Here is a 17,731-nt window from a genome sequence, read left to right as displayed (position 1 = left end):
TTTTTTATTAATTAATTTTTTTAATAATAGATAAATATAAAAGAATTTAAAAAATTATTTTCATGGAACCAATACCAATTACGCAAATACTAATGTTTAATCTAGTAAACATCCATTTTTAAAGCCCATAAAGATTGGAAAGGTTGGGCTAGTTTATTTGGGGTAAAATAACACTGAATTATGAGTTTGTATCCAAGCCTTCTTGCTTAAAAGCCGATGGATAAGACAATAATGGATTCACGAGACTGAACCACTGTCATGTCTTGACAGTCGACAATATTGGTCCCGTGGTCGATCCAGATAAGCAGCCAGTACCCTCAATAGCAAGTCCAAAAGGGAATCATCCATTGATTGCTTCCATGGCTAGACAAGAAACATCACCAAACTTGATTAATCAACAAATCTAATACATTATTTTCTTCATTTTATGCTATCAAATCTACTCCAGAGATTTGAACATGATAAACGTCAGAACATGCTCACTGATGCATCAGCCAACAATCAGAGTATATTTTGATTCAAAACCATGTCTGTGGTCCTTGCATGAGTGTGAGCCCAGGATAGGTGACAAAGTTGTGAACTTACACACGCCTTCAAGGTTTAAACTATTATGTCAGGCAAACGACGGGCTGAGCTGAGGCATTAGCGCAACTATTGAAAGGGTGTCGAGTAACTGGTTCACATGGTCTTGTCAAGATTTTGATTGACATCGTCGCCAAGATTTCTCCGATGGGGCATGGCTTGATAGATCCAAACATAGGAGTACATGGCCAACACTCTCTACTATTGCAGTGACACAGATTCCATGCCAAGTGAGCTGCAGCATCTAATGCCTCTGTTTGTTTTTTTTTCTCAATCAAAGCAGGTAGTGCAAGGAATCATCAAGGTTTATCTATTTTGTGACAACTGATATTGAAGTGATGACAATCTCTTGGCTAGATTGATTGATAATGACGTGAATGTGTGATTCTAACAGAAAGATACTGCTAGCTAAAAAGAGAAAATCATTGTATACATGAACAAGAACTTGAAGCACTTGGCACGACATCCCCACAAGCATTTCCAAGAGTTTTTGTATGACGCTTGTGTACATAAATAGTGTATCAGTGAGCTCAATCTAACGTGTTGATGAACTCATAAGGTGTTCTTTTGTCATGTTCCGAAATCTCATATACCGTAAGTTATAAAATGTTAGTATAGTGATTAATAACATGTTAGGGTCAATATTCACTTCACTAGAACTTATGAAATACAAATTTATGTTTATTTGGATACAATTAATTTAAATATATTAGATTAAACAACTCGATAAACTCATATTTATTTAAATTTAATAAGTGAATAAACTTAAATATATTAAAATTTACAACCCATCTAGCTTATGTTTACATAAATCCACTTATATCATAAGATGTGATGTATTTACAAATTAAAAATTACAAAATTATATCAAGGATTAAAATCACATGACTATCAAATTCAAATTCTCTTGTAAATTAACATTTTACTATTTCAAAATTATATTATTTTAATATATTTTTAAATTAAAAAATTAAAAAATAATATATATCATACTATAAACAACTCTACAAGAGTTATATATATATATATATATATATCCCCTCATAGGAGGCGGGTTTGCACTTTAGAGTCACAGTATAAAAGCACTCGGTAATTGAAGACCCTAATCGTTGCTTCAAGCACTAATCAATCTACAATATGTACATGAGATCAGATGAGGCTAGAGAACTGGCATGGGAAGCTAGCTCCTTAGCTGCACTGTTCAATATCTTCATCTGGTCCCCTTTATTCCCTCGGAAAATTATACGGTGCATGATTCTCTCCCTAAGTCTCCTTTCTTAAATCAAACCGCATAATCATATACCACAAAACCACAAGTGGGAGAGAGAGAGAGAGAGAGAGAGATCAAAGTCATCAAACCCATTAAAATTGATATGCCTTTAAATTGCTTAAGCTTGGCTTCCAGAGTCCCACATATCTTGTGGGGTCTAAAAACAACAGCAACAGCTCGTTCTTGTGGGGTCTAAAAACAACAGCAACAGTTCGTGTAGGAGGAGGAGGAGGAGGAGTTTTATTCAACTTTTTTAATAAAACTCATCAAAACAATTCTCTTCGCATTGCTTCTCTTCCTTTAAACAAGAGAAACGACAGCCAAAGATTCTGTCTTTCTTCTTCTTCTTCTGTAATGGATGGTATTAAAGACTCGGGCTTTTCTACTCAAGAAATTGAAAAGTATTCGAAAGAATTGGACATTGCTGTCAGGGCTGTGCAAATGGCTTGTTCTCTTTGTCAGAAAGTGCAGGAAAGTTTGATTTCTAAAACCTATAGTCAGGTACAGGCCAAGGACGACAATTCTCCTGTTACTGTTGCAGGTATGCATTAATTTAATCTGATTGCTTGTCAATTTTTTTTTCTTTTGTGTTTTATGAAATGGGTTAGTTGATTTTTGTTGGTCTTGAATTTTGTGATTCTTTGAAGTGAGTTCAGAATTCTGAATTTAGGTTTAGAATGGGACTTCATTGGTTTTCTGTTGTTCATTTATTATGTGTGAGTAGTTCATGATTATTCTGTTTTAGAACTTCTAACAGTTACGATATGAAATAAACATTTGAGCCTAATGATGAAAGTGACTAAAGCATATATGTTGTTCCTTATTGTTGTGTTGTTACCTGTGTTGGGATGAGAGCTGTAGAATGAGTGTTTGGGAATAAATATTTTATAATCTAAAAATATATTAAATTGATATTTTTTTAGATTTTTTTTAATTTTTGATATTAATATATTAAAGCTATTTAAGTATATTAAAAAAAAATTAATGTAATTTTTTTCATTAGAAATACCATTTTAAGTTACCAAGATCGCAGTGGGTGAAGCAATAATTTTGAAATAGCTCAAGTTGTTGCTAAGATGACTGACTTCAGCTTGGATCTGTTTGCTGCCTGCTAAATGGAACTTGGAAGTGTAGGCTTTCACTGAATTTATCAACAAGTTTATCAGGTCTCAGTTTTCCTTGTTTTGTATACCCAAAAAGTTGCTATTCTTCTGCCAATAAGCTGCACCATCTATGCATCTAAGTTTTCTTTTAAACTCCCTTATCACCATTCATTAAGAATGTCCATCTTCATTCTACAATTGGATCAAACAGTGACAGCATATATATCTTTTTTCCCGAATTGCAGAAAATCATGCTCAGTTCATCAACAAATAACTCTGGAGATAATATCTCTTAAGGAATAAATGTTTGCTTCATGTCGCCTTATACTGTTTTCCCTGCAAAATAGGCAGTCTGCCTTGGTGCAAGAACAATGGATGGCATGATTTTACTTTTCAAACTATTCAAAGAGGCAACATTGAAACCCTCGGCTTGTTGTTTATGCTAGAATTTTCTGTTTCCTCTGCAGAAGGCTAGTAACAATTCGGTGCATTTTTTGAAAGGAAAATTATTGTTCAACTAGACTAGTATCACCATGTATCTTCAGAATCTTTCTTCCCACATAAGAAATTAGGCAGCTTCATCCCCAGCTTGTCGGTGGAAAATTTCTGTAGTGAGTTGTAGTTATCTATGGTACAAGTATCTATACATGTAAAATATGCACTTTTTCTGTGGCTCCACAGTCACATTTGTTAGAAAGGCAAATTACTTTTTTCTTTATTCTGGTATAGCTGATACTGAACTGCAGTTTGCTCTAATTGTCTATTTCTCGTGGTTGTGTCATGTAAATAGATTGGAGCGTCCAAGCTACTGTCAGCTGGATACTGTCTGAGACGTTAGGGAGCAGGAATGTGGCGATTGTTGCTGAGGAAGATGTTCAAACTCTTTCCAAACCTGATTCAGCTGGCCTACTAGAAGCTGTAGTTCAAACTGTGAATGATTGTCTTGCTGAAGCACCTCGTTTTGGTCTTAAAGCTCCAGGAACATCCCTCGGCAGTTCAGAGGTTCTTGAAGCAATCAGTCGTTGCAACTCAACAGGGGGCCCTAATGGAAGATTTTGGGCACTTGACCCTGTTGATGGTACGTTGGGATTTGTTCGTGGAGATCAATATGCTGTTGCTTTAGCTTTGATAGAAGATGGCGAAGTTGTTCTTGGAGTTCTTGGTTGCCCCAACTACCCAATGAGGAAAGAATGGCTAAGTTATCACCATCGTTATCATAGAATTATTTCTAAGTTGACCCCACCTGCATCAGAATCTTGGGACAAAGGCTGTGTGATTTATGCAAGAAGAGGCAGTGGTGAGGCCTGGATGCAACCTCTAATACAAGGACATAAGAAGCTAGTGTGGCCAAACTCTGCAACGCCAGTAAGAGTATCCACTATTGAAAATCCAGCACTGGCAACCTTCTGTGAACCAGTTGAGAAGGCAAATTCAAGCCACTCCTTCACAGCAGGACTAGCACACAGTGTTGGGCTTAGGTGCATATGTTTCTCGATCCTCCTGTCCTATAAATTTTTCTGTTGACCATCCATGAAAATGATCCCTAAGTTCATATTTGATTGTTAAATTTCTTCAATTTTCTACGAATATGAAAATCTAGTCTACACTGGTTTCTTGCTGAACCAAAATAAACAAGGGCCTTTCAAGCCACAGTAATTTGTTATAATACGAACGAATCTATGTCCTTGAGTAGGATGAAAATTCAAAACTTATCTTGCATGAAAGGAAGGGGAAACAGAATATGATGGCAATACTTGCAATTCAATTCATTGATGAAAGGGAAAGGACGTGTCAGTTCGAAAATAGCAATGACCATTTTTAATTGTCTACCAGGAAAAATTAACAAATATTTAAAGAGCTTTATTCAACTGCGTACGAGAGCTCATGCATCACTTTTTTTACTGCAGGAAGCAACCATTGCGAGTGTACAGTATGGTGAAATATGCTGCGATAGCTCGCGGAGATGCTGAGATTTTCATGAAGTTTGCCAGGGCTGGCTACAAGGAGAAGATATGGGACCATGCTGCTGGTGTTGTTATCATTCAAGAGGCTGGTGGTGTGGTGACTGATGCTGGAGGATGTCCACTGAACTTCTCTAAAGGTATGTACTTAGAAGGTCTTGATCGGGGTATAATTGCTTGTGCTGGAGTCAAATTACATGAAAAGATCATCAAGGCCGTTGATGCTAGCTGGAACTCCTCTAGTTTGTAAGGCTTCTTTTGTTTGCATATGACGTAAATACAAGCAAAGAAGGTTACTGCACAGGATAGGGACATGATGAATTTTTTCTTAACATTCCTATTCTTGTTTATATAGAGCATGATGAGGAGTGGCATGTGTCGACGTTATACGCCCCTGTGAGGGTCTATTCTGTGTTTAGACTGTAGGGAAAGGGGAAAAATCCTCTAATGTGAAGCATGCATGCAACAATATGCCCCAGAAATCAATTTGCAAGAATATAAATAAATGATGGTGTTCAAGTTCTCTTCAAACCCTTTAACATGATAATTTGCAGAATCTATATGGTTTCTCCAAATGTTTATCACATTTGGAGCTAACAAGATAAGAGTTATGTATAGTGAGCTCTTATGTGACTTGCTACTGGAAACAAAAGAGTTCGACAATATGCAGGGGTGTGTTTAATATGTTTTCTTAGAAGCGCATGCCTTTTTTAATATTCAAGTTGTTTTTTTTTTTTATTGTGTAAATTTGTATATATCGAGATTAAATCCCTTTTTCTTTTAGATATAATTAAGTTTACAATCCACATACTGGATTGGTGTATTTTGAGAAATTTCTTCCAACCCCCGTTCTGGACATAAATCCAAGATGATGGATGATATAAGAACAAATTCATGTTATACCATGTGAGCTAAACCTCCTTTTATAATGTTTACAGGATTATCGTTAATTAAGCGTTAAAAAGAGGCAGTTTGTATTTGTTTTTAGTCCCGAGCTCAGTGGTGAACGCATGGGATAAATAACGAGGTCCTATGTTCGAAACTGGAGTTAGCGTATTATTAGCTTAGAGGCAACACGTAACATGTTGTGTCCAAGAGCATATTTGGGAACACGGAATAGCATTTCTAAAATTTTAAATTTTTTATTTAAATAAAATTTTTATATTTAGATCATTTTAATATATTAATATTAAAAATATTTTTTTTAATATAAAAAATTTATTTTAATATATTTTTAAATAAAAAATAATTCTGAAAAAATTCTAAAAATCAAAAAGAAATTGTCTATTCTTTAAAAAAATAAATTAAATCTTTGATATTTTAATTTTTTAATTAATAAAATAAAATAAATTATTAAATCTAAAAAAATATCCACAGGAATAAAATAAAATAAATTATCAATAACTAAAAGAATAGATTTTCAAGAATAGGATAAAAAAAAAATAGAAATAAAGGGGTTAACTCGGTGCACTATTCAGTTCACAGTATATATGTCATGTCAAAAGAAAAGATGTGTTTTTTTTTTCTTGTAATGTAATTATGATATTGATCATGGCAATATAAAATATAAATTAAATATTAAAATTTGAATTTGAATTTTTTTAATTTTATTTTTTTAATTTTTTTATGTATAATGCTAGGAATCTATATTTTTAACTACTCTTTTTTTATTTTTTTTCTAAATTTATTTTATTTTTCAACTCAATCCCTTTTATTTTTAATTTCATTTAATATTAATAATAGATTTGACTCTCCTCCAGTAACGCCTGCGGGGAAAAGGAAAAGGAACCACCGGGGAACTGGATTTTAGAAAACATCGACAGTTATTTTTCGTTAAGAGAAGCATCCTCCTTGAATGGTCCATCACTTGTTGCATGCCAGAGGAAAGTTTGGTAGGTTTGGAAAAAAAAAAAAATTTATTAAAAATATTTTTAAAATACAAAAATAAATACTAATATATATAATTATAAATTTCAACTAGGATGGGTAAATTGTTGGTGATCCGGTTCTATTTGTTTTTGTATTTTAAAAATATTTTAAAAAATTTAATTTTTTTTATTTTTTACTTGAAATTAATATTTTTTTAGTCATTTTAATACACTCATAATAAAAATAATTTTTTAAAAATAAAAAAGTATTTAATATGTTTTTAAATAAAAATACTTTATAAAATAAGTGTAAGTATTTTCAAACAGGCCATTGAGATCTTTAAAGAAGCCCACTGATTTTATCACATATAAGTCTGCTAATATATAAATAAATAAACGTCAACCAGAGCAACCAAGCCAAAAGTCAAAGTATACGTAATTTCCAAGAGCAACCCTTATTTAAAGCATAACAAATCTTGACCTTGAGAGTTATGTGGATGGAGAGCATGGTTGTTTTAATTTCTTGGTTCAAGATTAATTCAATGGAAATGGAAAAATAAAAACTGTTTTTTAATTTTTTTTCATATTTGTTTAGTATTAAAAAAGTATTAAAAAAGTTGATCGATGACAATTACTTTCAAGTTAAAAAAATTTAATTAGGTTTATAGAAAAGTATTTTAATTTTTCATATTTGTTTAGTATTAAAAAAGTTGATTGATGACAACTGCTTTCAAGTAAAAAAAAAATTAAATTTGCTTTATACAAAAGTTTTTTACTCTTATTTTATAATATTATTAAATATTAAACAATCATTTATTTTTTTTATAAAAATCATTTAATTTTTTTTCAAAAAACAAAGAGCAATAAATTTGTGGTAGCTCTCCCTTTAAATATTCCGGGCTCTTTCGGCTCACCATTTGCCGACTCATACTGACTCACCGGTCCGTATACCCTCAATGAACAGGCAATCTATGGGTCCTAAAGTTATGATTTTTTTTTTTTTTTAAATTTGTTGCAGTCCTGTGGGTAAAAACATAGGTGCCCAGCTTGGCAGCACATTCATATACAAGCTATATATCTATAGATTAATGGGTCTAATGCAACCCTCAATTCCAAGGTGCAAATCATTTGACCTTACTTATTACTCGGCAGAACACCGTTGACTTCTACCCCCAAATTGAAGGGTGCATGGATAATCCATGGGATCTCTGACTGTGATGTTTAGGTTATGAACTTCAATTCTTTTTAATGAATTTGCAGGCTGGAAGATCACCACATTCATTACATGTTCATGGCAAAGCAAATAAACCCTCGGCCAGGGCCATAGCCATAAAGATTTATTTATTTCTGTCAGCATGTCGCCTGGTACTTGAAAATACACATTCATTGGCGTCCAATCCCATCTCCTTGTTCATAAACATCCATTTCTAGCTATTTATCTCATCAGCTATAATCAAAATGTGCTTCAGAGTTAATTTATCATTTGATTCATTTGCATCCAAGTCTACTTCGCTCGTTTTTTGTTTCTTCTATTACAAGATGTAGTTAATATAATTGTTGGTGTTAAAAAAAGCCTCTGAAGAGGGATTTGCCCATATGTTCAACAAGAACTATCGACGTCATTCACAAATACTTGAAGCGTTCATTATTTTTATATCGAGATTACTTGGATTTGAATTTTTAAATTAAAGTCTAAGAGAGTTTTTATAATTTCGAAAACATCTTCAGGGATGTCAAATCAACCAAGGTTTCAGTCAAACTACAGGGACCATGCCCCAGGTATCATGAGGAATCTGCCTTTCTCCATCTCCAGTGTCCACCACGACCGCAAACGTTGAAGAAATTTTGCCCACTTTAGCAATGGCGCATCATTATCATAGATTATCTTTATGCTGCAAGCATACATGATCCACTAGTTCTTATCCATAGAAATGCCCTTAAAAACCATCGTGGAAATCAAAGACGCGCACACGAAACTTGCAAATGCAAGTGCCATTAGTGCTGCTAACCGACCCTATTCATGGAGGCCCCATCCTCAACTGCCCTCCATCCTTTCCCAATAAATGCTTCTTTCCACCTTTAAATATTCCTTCCCATTTCTCTTTCTTCTCTCCTTAGCACATCCTCAGAAAACAACTCATCCTTTTTGCGCGAAAATGAAATCCTTCGCTAGCTTCTTTCTCCTAGCTCTTTTGCTTGTTGCATGTTCACTGTCCGTTGCAACCCAACCCGACCCCGACCAAGATCAGTTCACAAAAGGCAAACCCACCAACCACAACAACAGAGCTGGTGGAAATGATGGTGGGATGGGTGGGTTCTTTGGACCCGGACCTGGGTTTGGTATACCCGGAACAGGGTTTGGCATACCCGGAGCCGGGTTTGGTAAAGGGTGGGGAGATATGGGTGGCGGGTATGGTGCTGGGTTTGGTGGTCCAAAAGGAGGGTACTCTAAAGGTGGTATTGTGAGGCCCAGTGTGGTGTGCAGAGAGAGAGGCCCATGTTATAAGAAGAAGCTGACTTGCCCAGCCAAGTGTTTCACCTCTCACAGCCGGTCAGGGAAGGGCTATGGAGGAGGCGGTGGTGGTGGTGGGTGCACCCTAGATTGTAAGAAGTGTGTTGCTTATTGCTAGAGGGAGTTGATGTGGTATTGGATTGTGGCGTGGCAACCAGTCGCTGGTAATAGTTCTACTATTATTAGTGATAAAAGTATTTAATCATGCAGTGTAATGTTGAATACTATATACTATATTAAATAACATGGAGCATAATATATTCGGTGCTCGAGTTTATAAAACTACAGTTTTTTGCTTCTTCTGATGCATTTTTGCAGCCCCCTGGTTTTTTTTCTTACACAACATATCATTAAACTAGCTCGATATGTGTTAGACCAGGTTTAACTGTTTTTCTATTAGTTTTTTACAATTTTTTTTATGATTCTGATTTGTTAATGCAAAAAATCTTAAGAAAATAATTTTAATATATTTTTAATTATAAACTCTTTTGCAGGTTATCTTGTAATATCATAATTTTGTATGAAAACATTGGAGTGCCAAGAATGTCTTTAAATATTAAGTTTTCGTGGTCCATTTCTTTAAGGAATGGCATAAATTTTTGCCCATAACTCGCTACGGAGAGTCAAAATGCAGTTTGTTAACTTCTCTTTTTTTAATTAGCTTTTTTTTAGTGTTTTTAGATTGTTTTGTTATATTTAAATTAAAAATATTTTTTTAAAAAATAAAAATATATTTAAAAATGAGCTCTTAAATTCCATCTTCCCATCCACCATTCTGGCTTTGAGAAGATATGAAGTTCAGCCACGAGTTATCCCGGGTCCTATCAAGTCAGCTAAACCCAAGAGCGAGGAATCTTTGTCGACACAGCCAAGCTTGAAAGATAACTAGAAGAGCAGCTAATCTTGAAGAGCCCACTTGTTATCAAATATTTGCTTTGTTTTTTATACATCTCAACAATTCCTTCCCCTTGAAAGACTGGATTGAAAGCATTCTGCTTAGGAAATTGTTGCATGGGATCTGCTTCTTTTATGTCAAATTAGAACTCCTGGCTGTTCTGTACCGATAAAGCCCTTAATAAATCATTCTGTCAGTGTCTTGTAAACTACTGCAGCCATGTATCAGCGAGCTTGTAAAGCAAAATGTTGAAAAGAAACTTTCCCTGACAGCCCTCCAGTCTGTTTTCTAAGATGTTCAGTGAACACTTATGGTGTTCTTGGTTTGCTAACAGGCACCCGAACCGTCTCCTTTCAATCAGATCTTATATAAGCTATCCACATGAAAGCGATTTTCCTCATGGCCTCCCCTTGTACATGTGAACATGTTCAAAGTTTTGTGGCCCTGCAAAAGATTGATCCAAGTTGACATCTTTGCAAACACCAACTGGATAGCTACGTGATTTTCCCAAGATTATTATGCATCTCTACGTTTAATCCCATCCATGTTTCAACAGAAGAGAAGAAAAATGCAACCTGCAAAATCCATTAACTATACCCTGAGCAAGAAATTTAACAGTAATGAAATTGGTCTAACAAAGCCAGGCTCAAGCAAGCTGTGTTTCTATATTTACGTTGTATCCCAAGTCTATGCATCTAATAGCATTTACAACCTAAATCCACACACAAGGTCACCGTGATGCTTTCTTACAAGCGCATAGAATCAAACTGCTGCCCTCAATGCTCCTCTAGCAGCCTCACGCTTCATCTGGGCAGCTTTGCCACTTCCACGGAAGTACATGTATACTTGCTGCGCAGCGAGGAAACCAAGAGGTGAGAAATACTTTGAAGAAAGTTCTAAAAGCTGCATGGTGCATAGATGAGACTATGAACAATTCAACACAAGGAAAAAAGTACCTGAATAACCCAGATGCTTAGCAGTGATTCAAGACAGAAACAACCAAATCCGATGAAGTAGAAGATCTATAAGCACAAGAAACAATTAACCATCTAGCCTACAGAAAGTAATGCTATGTTGATTCTAGTAAGGAAACCAACATTGCAGTGGATAACTAAAGGAGCAAAGCAGCCAGAACAAATCTAGGAAAAAAGAGAGAAGTGCGGGCCCTACTTTCCTAGTTCAAGCGCATAATTACTCAAAAAAAGGTTTGGAAGAATTGGATAATCAGCAAGATTGCAAGAAACTTTACAAATTGATATCAGAGATCTCACCCCGGCTATACTATTGTTACCCACAACATCTACAGCAGCCAGAATACCACTGATTGAAAGTCCGACAACAAAAAAACCATCAGTCACGAAACATTAAAGGATTTTGCAATATAAAGCCACAAGAACATTAGTCTGAAACACAAACAGTAGTTGAAAATACTTGAAGAAACATACGTGAGAGATTTTCCTTTGAAAACTATAGGAGGAGCCACAGCAGCAAAGATGCAGAAGCCAATGTGAAGCTGGGAGAAAAAAGATGGACAAAGATTAGGTATTTAATTTTCATAGGAGATGAGCTGGACAGAATAAAAAATAAATAAATGAATAGCCATCAGCAAGATGAAAATTTACCACATAAAACAAGAAAAACCACCCGAACCTCATAGCACTCTCAGTCCTGCACGAAGAGTTTGATATTCAACAGCACAGCAAACTACAATATTTCTGCATTTTGATATAACTATAGATGAACTATCAGGTAGACTTCTTATATTATGGAGGTGAAAATCTAGATTCACAGTACTCTTTGTTCACTTTTTGTTTCAATCACCTAAATGTTAAACTACTGGATCAGAGTAATCTTAACTATGTAAAAGATAAACATATCTTTGCCAATAACCTGTTGCTACTTACAGTATCACATAATTTCCAAGCCTCAAACAACACCTTTTGATGTATCAGAAAACAGCTTTGTGTTCCAAGGTTTGGAAAAAAAAGTAAAAAGTTCAAGCACAGTACTCAGCTCAAACAGGATTGGTTTGCCAATAAGGTTAAAATGTTTCAACCTCATTAAAAGCATCAAAAAGATGCTTGGGCACTAAACCACAGTCCTGAACTAGCTGTATTGTAGGTTTCACTCTTCAGCCTAGTATATAATTAAGAATAGCACAAAAGTTGAAGTAAACAAGGGAGATAAATACCTAAATGCACGATAGAGTGGACGATACCACAAAAAATAAGCTCCAGGAACTCCTGATATGAAGTAGATAACAGAAAGAAACCATATTTTCACCCCTGCAATGTAAGATGTTTCAACATATGATGTAGAGAATTTTAAGACAACATAGATAATTGAAAACCTTGCATGCATAGGACTGAAGCGGCAAAAGTTTATTAACTAACCTTCGCCTTGAATCCATGCCGTTGTAACAGCGATGACATTCCAGAAAAGACAAAAAGTCAATCCTGCACAAGATCATCATTCATCACTTCCACAGAGCCATCTAGCAATATAATTGTGCACAATTACATCAAAGTAATCGTGAAAATAGAATAAAGAAAAAATCACATCGGAACCAATACAATATGAATGCTTCAGTCAATTAGATTTGCCTTTTTGCTAATGAATTTCCATTTTATAGGATATGATTGTAAACTTGCCTTGGTTATAGGGTCCATAAGGAAGGTAAACATGCAAGGACTTCAGTTTTGGTTCAAAGATGGTATGACAGAATTGGGGGTGAGGGGGAGTAGACAGCTGGTTGAGAGGAGAGTGGTGGGGATGAAGAGGATGGGAAGAAAACGATGCACTTCATTCAGATGGCTCAGATATATCACTATCACAGTGATGATGCAGTTTACAGAAAACAAAGGCAGAGTCTTTGTTGTCAAAAAACTAGGAGTTCTGAAGGACACTGCTCTTAACCAAGACAAGCATATTTTGGTACCAAATTCAGTAAAACATGAAATTGGTACTCTTCATCCCTACCATACAACATAGGGACGAGGAGCTTTGAAATGCTAGAGGATGCTTAACGTTTAAGAATTGTCCCACTTTTTAAAGAACAAATATGTTGAGCAGAAATATAATGAACACTTGTAATTCATGAAGTAGCAAAAGCCACAGCAATATACATATAATACACATATCTTCCTGGTTGGGATACCTTTAGAGGGTCAAGGTGCATGCCCAGGACCCCATTCAATAACCTACATAGCTGATACTAAAAATAATTGCAGTGAAATATCAAAAAGAATACCGAATCTACTTATTTTGTCAAGGACCAGTTAGCCAAGATGCCAATCTTGACAAGGATTTATTATTATAAAAAAATGGAAACAAGGTAGACTTCAAACTTATAAATGTTCACAAAAAATGAACTTATTTTTTAATTTAATGCTAACAACATCAGTCCATAGATCCAGGAAGGCTTGCATACCTAAAAATGTTGTAAATGCAACGTACTGAATTTTTTGTAGATGAACTGGTATTTCGTTTGCTACATCATGATGGATTATTGGGAAGAATGGTGGCCAGTTTTTCTCTTCCAGGACAACTCCAGCTGCAAATGGAAAGAGAGAACTAAAAAAAGTAAACTGCATGATAGAACTGGAAAACCAATTGGCCATACAAGGAAAAAATAATTAGTTCAGTTGTTCAAATAATACATGCAACTAAGTAGTCGAATATTTCACATGGGAAAAAAGTAGTCTGTTAGACAAGGAACATCAGAAAACAGGAAAGTCGAGATGATTTGATAAGGCTCGATCAAGAGTATATTACCTCTTGCAGCTGCATCTTCTAACCTCTTTACCTCCTGTTTAGCACCAGAAAAAAGGCAGATTAATGAGATTAATATAATGCAAGGATATGAAGGGAGAAGAAAGCCACAAAAGGAACCATCCGTAATGTGTCTAGGATGGCAGAATTAGTCAGCATCCAACCTGAAAGATGTAAAAAAATCTCGGCTGGATTTTAAAACAAGTAAAAAACACTACTCTACACTAGAGCTTTCACAGCAATGTAAAAAAAGCTCTCTTAATGAACCAAAACTGGAACACAAATGCACCATCAAAAGACAATTCCACATCCCTTGAAGACCTTCAACAACACTCTTATAGACTATAATTGTAAGGGCTAGTACATGTCTTCCTTCAAAACAACTATGTTCAGCACACACAGAAAAAAAAAATTACCAAAGCGCTTGTATTTTTAAAAAAAATCTACCAGAACATACCTTCTCCCGTCTTATCAGCTCAGCCTCCCTAGCCTGAAGTTCCTTCTCTTTCTTTCTTAAATCCTAGATTCACAGCATATTAGAGTACGAAAAATCAAGTATAACACCAATTATACAAATGGAAAATATGGACTCTGGTTTTCACCAACAAGAGAATCTCATCCCTACCGCAGCTGCATCAATAGGAATGTCGACCGTGGTGCCATAATTGTAAAAACCAGCAGGTTCAGGAGGAAGTGGTGAAAGCCTCGAGTTTGAAGCAGGAGGAACACCCTGCAAAATCACCAATATCATAAGCAAGAGTTACAGCATTTGTTGGTTTAATATTGAAAAACATAAAACATAGTTTTAATTTTTGCAAGAACTAGGCTTACTGTTGTGTTGAATGCACTCCCACTATAGTTCGACTGCCCTGATGCTTTCGACCTCACAGCCGGGTCCTAGTTATAAGAACATCAAATTAAAATTACCAAGCTTTTAAAAAATACAAAAAGCCAACCATCAAACATTTATCACTTTCAAACAAAATTCCTGAAAATGATCCAGCCAAGCGTTAAAACACAGGCTTATCTCTCCCACCAGCCCAGATAACTCAAATTTCTTTTAATTACGAAGTCTAATATTTAACAACTTTCTATACATAATTCCATCAATTATTAAGATACACAAAATTACTCCGTCCCAATAATCGAGGGTTTTTCCTGAAAAAGTAATATAATTAAGAACTTAACATGCCTTAGATTAAACCAAATCACTCAAAACTAAGCAATATTTAAATTTCCATAACAAAAGGCTTACATCAATCATAAAACCAAAAATTCAACCACAGAAAACACCTCACTAAACCCTGGAACTTTCAAAACTCTCTTTAATAACTTCTAAAACCTACAAAACACTCATAAACACTTCCAAAAGAACACTATGAACACAAATTTAGCATAAAAATGGGAAAAAAAAAAACTACACAAAATTAGCATAAAAAAGGGAAAAAAAAAAAAGGCAGGGACTTACAGAGAAAGGGTTAACTTCCTCTTCATCAAAAGGGTTTGGATCATAACGAGCAGCCATCACAGAAGGCAGAAACCAAAGGGAAGAGAGGCTTCAAAAAGAAAAGAAAAAATAATGAAACTATGAACAGAGAAAGTGATAGAAAAGGAGAGGAAGGCTTTGTTTGTTTCTTAAGGAAGCATAATACTTGAAACAAAGATAACCAAACCAAGTCAGAAAAAAGAAAAAAAAGAACTCGAGAGAGAGAGAGTTTGGCTTGTCTGTCTATGGTCAGCTTCTATTACAAGTGCTCCTGGTTTGTTGTAAGGAAATTAAATTTGGGAGGAAAAGGAGGGGCAGATCAACGGTTGAGAACTACTCTTTAAAAAAATATAAAGAAGAAGAAATAGTAGTTAACTTTCATGTGTGATTATTGGTTCTTTTTCAAAAGGAAAAAAAATGATTTTGATTTTGAATTTATCAACCAAACCTTTTGTTTTAATCTTTGTCTTGTTTTGGACATCATTGATGATGCTTCCATTATGTGATTATATTGAGTGTTAAGAATTGCTGTAACTTTTTGATTATTTTTTAGTATTTTATGATTAAACTGATGATTAAATTTTTTAGTATTTTATGATTAACTAATTTAATAAAAATATATTAAATTGATGGTTTTTTTAGTATTTTATGATTATTTTAATATGTTAATATAAAAAATAAAAAATTTATTTTCATTTATTTTAAAATAAAAAATATTATGATGCTTTCAAAAAATTATATAATTTTTTCACCATCAAATCAACTTTTAAGAAATTGATTTAAAAAATGACATATTTAAGATTTAGGAGGCGATCATTAGCTGAGAAATCTCTAACTTTTGGACTTGACATGGATAGTGAGACGCATCATTTTTAAAAAGTGTTTGAAAATATAATTATAATTGTTTTTAAAATATTTTTAATTAAAAATATTTAAAATAATATATTTTTATTTTTTGAAAAAATATTTTTATATTATCATAAAAAAATATTAATTTAAAATAAATAAATTTTTAAAAAATATATAAAAACAAATATAAAATATTAATGGATGGAAAAAGTGCAATATGTATATATGATTTTTCTGGGTTGCATAGCATAGAATCACTTACTCTATAAACTGGCATGACGTAAGTGGGAGACGGACAAGCTATCTGTAGCTGACATTTGTTGTTATTATAATTATTTTTTAATATTTAATGTTAAACTATTAAAAGATATTAATTTAATATTTCTTTATATGGAAAATAATTAAAAAAATAGCAGGTTGAAAAAAAAAAAAAAACGCTCGAGCTCTCGCAATTGCGAATTATTTTAATTTATTAAGTATTTTGTCTCTTTGCTAAGAGAATATGGATTAGAACTTCTAACAATGGAAGAGTTGCTCTGTTGGTAGGATTAAAAAAAATAATCTTATATTTGAAGGTGGTGATGTGGAGTGGGTGAGTCGTCTAATACATCCGAGACATTTTTATTTTTTATAATTTTTTAAGAAAATAAATCATAAATAATTTATTTTTACTAATATGTTTATTTTTATGTTTCAAAAATATATATAACAAGTTTTTCATCATAAGGCATACAAATAAATGTATTCTTGGTTGTACTTGTGTTTAATGTATTATCTCTCAACATCCCTAAATGTATAAAGTCTTTCAAGGATTTTTTGTATTTTTATCTCATTAATATTTATATTAAGGATATTTTTTCTTACTAATATTTTTGTAATGAATGTTTATCCCTTGTTAATATTACCATGATAAAATTACATTTTAGCCCCTCTATTCCATAAAAGAACAAAATTCATGGGCTATAAATTATTTATGAATCCTTCAAACTTTAAGTTTATAATCTCTATTATATACTGCATATATATTTTTAGAGCATTTCTCTCTAAAATATCATTTTCTTCTCTCTCTAAAAAAGATATTTACATAAACATTCAAGAGTCTTCAAATCTATAGAAGATGATATTTTATAAGTACTAGTTACCAGCCACTTTGACATACTAGGTATTAGGTACTAGCTACTAGCTATCTTGACTTGAGAGAGTAGATTAAATTGCTAGAATTAAGAAATTAACCGATTATCCAATATATAAGTATTGCTCTTAAGTTACTTGGATTTCTTGAAACATCAGCATCAACATCGTATGAGGGAACTTATCAAAAACCCAACAACTACTCTTTTAGTACTGTGCTTTGACATTCCAAACCACTACCAATAATAAATGATCATGATATACCTGAGATAGAACATGTCACAAACCTCCTTATAATTATTA

At 33.7% G+C, this 17,731-nt stretch overlaps 3 protein-coding genes across 4 annotated transcripts; 2 read left to right on the top strand and 1 right to left on the bottom strand.

The window, feature by feature from the left end:
• The first annotated feature begins 1,621 nt into the window (after positions 1-1,621).
• On the top strand, positions 1,622-5,447 carry LOC105128102 (PAP-specific phosphatase HAL2-like). 2 transcript variants are annotated; one of them, XM_011029625.1, is made up of 4 exons: positions 1,622-2,029; positions 2,065-2,393; positions 3,746-4,433; positions 4,863-5,447. In XM_011029625.1, the coding sequence occupies exons 1-4, from the start codon at positions 1,956-1,958 to the stop codon at positions 5,164-5,166; spliced, it is 1,395 nt and encodes a 464-aa protein (XP_011027927.1). In that variant the 5' UTR covers positions 1,622-1,955; the 3' UTR covers positions 5,167-5,447. The 2 variants fall into 2 exon arrangements, with proteins under 2 accessions (XP_011027927.1, XP_011027928.1); XM_011029626.1 differs by having other exon boundaries at positions 1,622-2,031; positions 2,073-2,393.
• A 3,258-nt stretch (positions 5,448-8,705) lies between these two features.
• Positions 8,706-9,599, top strand: LOC105128103 (eggshell protein 1-like). The gene has a single exon (XM_011029627.1). The coding sequence runs from the start codon at positions 8,848-8,850 to the stop codon at positions 9,412-9,414; it is 567 nt and encodes a 188-aa protein (XP_011027929.1). The 5' UTR covers positions 8,706-8,847; the 3' UTR covers positions 9,415-9,599.
• Positions 9,600-10,751: 1,152 nt separating this feature from the next.
• On the bottom strand, positions 10,752-15,705 carry LOC105128098 (secretory carrier-associated membrane protein 3-like). The gene is made up of 13 exons (XM_011029620.1): positions 15,431-15,705; positions 14,794-14,859; positions 14,588-14,692; positions 14,420-14,482; positions 13,966-13,999; positions 13,622-13,744; positions 12,585-12,647; positions 12,383-12,476; positions 11,814-11,859; positions 11,637-11,704; positions 11,463-11,511; positions 11,148-11,213; positions 10,752-11,040 (listed from the first exon to the last, which is right to left on the bottom strand). Exons 1-13 carry the CDS (start codon positions 15,485-15,487, stop codon positions 10,954-10,956), a joined length of 921 nt encoding a protein of 306 aa, XP_011027922.1. The 5' UTR covers positions 15,488-15,705; the 3' UTR covers positions 10,752-10,953.
• Between the last annotated feature and the right edge of the window lie 2,026 nt (positions 15,706-17,731).

The sequence above is a fragment of the Populus euphratica genome, unplaced genomic scaffold (genome assembly GCF_000495115.2).
Source record: "Populus euphratica unplaced genomic scaffold, PopEup_1.0 scaffold15.1, whole genome shotgun sequence".
Taxonomy (NCBI): Eukaryota; Viridiplantae; Streptophyta; class Magnoliopsida; order Malpighiales; family Salicaceae; genus Populus; species Populus euphratica.
Note: the sequence above shows the minus strand (reverse complement) of the source record. Positions and strands in the feature narration are given on the sequence as shown.

Bases quoted from the DNA above. Each gene is read 5' to 3' on its own strand.
- LOC105128102 (XM_011029625.1), top strand. From the start codon at position 1,956: ATGCCTTTAAATTGCTTAAGCTTGGCTTCCAGAGTCCCACATATCTTG. The intron at 2,030-2,064 runs TCGTTCTTGTGG...AACAGCAACAGT, and splicing joins CTAAAAACAACAGCAACAGC to TCGTGTAGGAGGAGGAGGAG. The intron at 4,434-4,862 runs GTGCATATGTTT...TTTTTACTGCAG, and splicing joins GCACACAGTGTTGGGCTTAG to GAAGCAACCATTGCGAGTGT.
- LOC105128103 (XM_011029627.1), top strand. From the start codon at position 8,848: ATGCTTCTTTCCACCTTTAAATATTCCTTCCCATTTCTCTTTCTTCTC.
- LOC105128098 (XM_011029620.1), bottom strand. From the start codon at position 15,487: ATGGCTGCTCGTTATGATCCAAACCCTTTTGATGAAGAGGAAGTTAAC. The intron at 14,000-14,419 runs GTATGTTCTGGT...GGTGCTAAACAG, and splicing joins AGCTGATAAGACGGGAGAAG to GAGGTAAAGAGGTTAGAAGA. The intron at 11,705-11,813 runs GTAAATTTTCAT...TTTTTCTCCCAG, and splicing joins GGTTTTTCTTGTTTTATGTG to CTTCACATTGGCTTCTGCAT.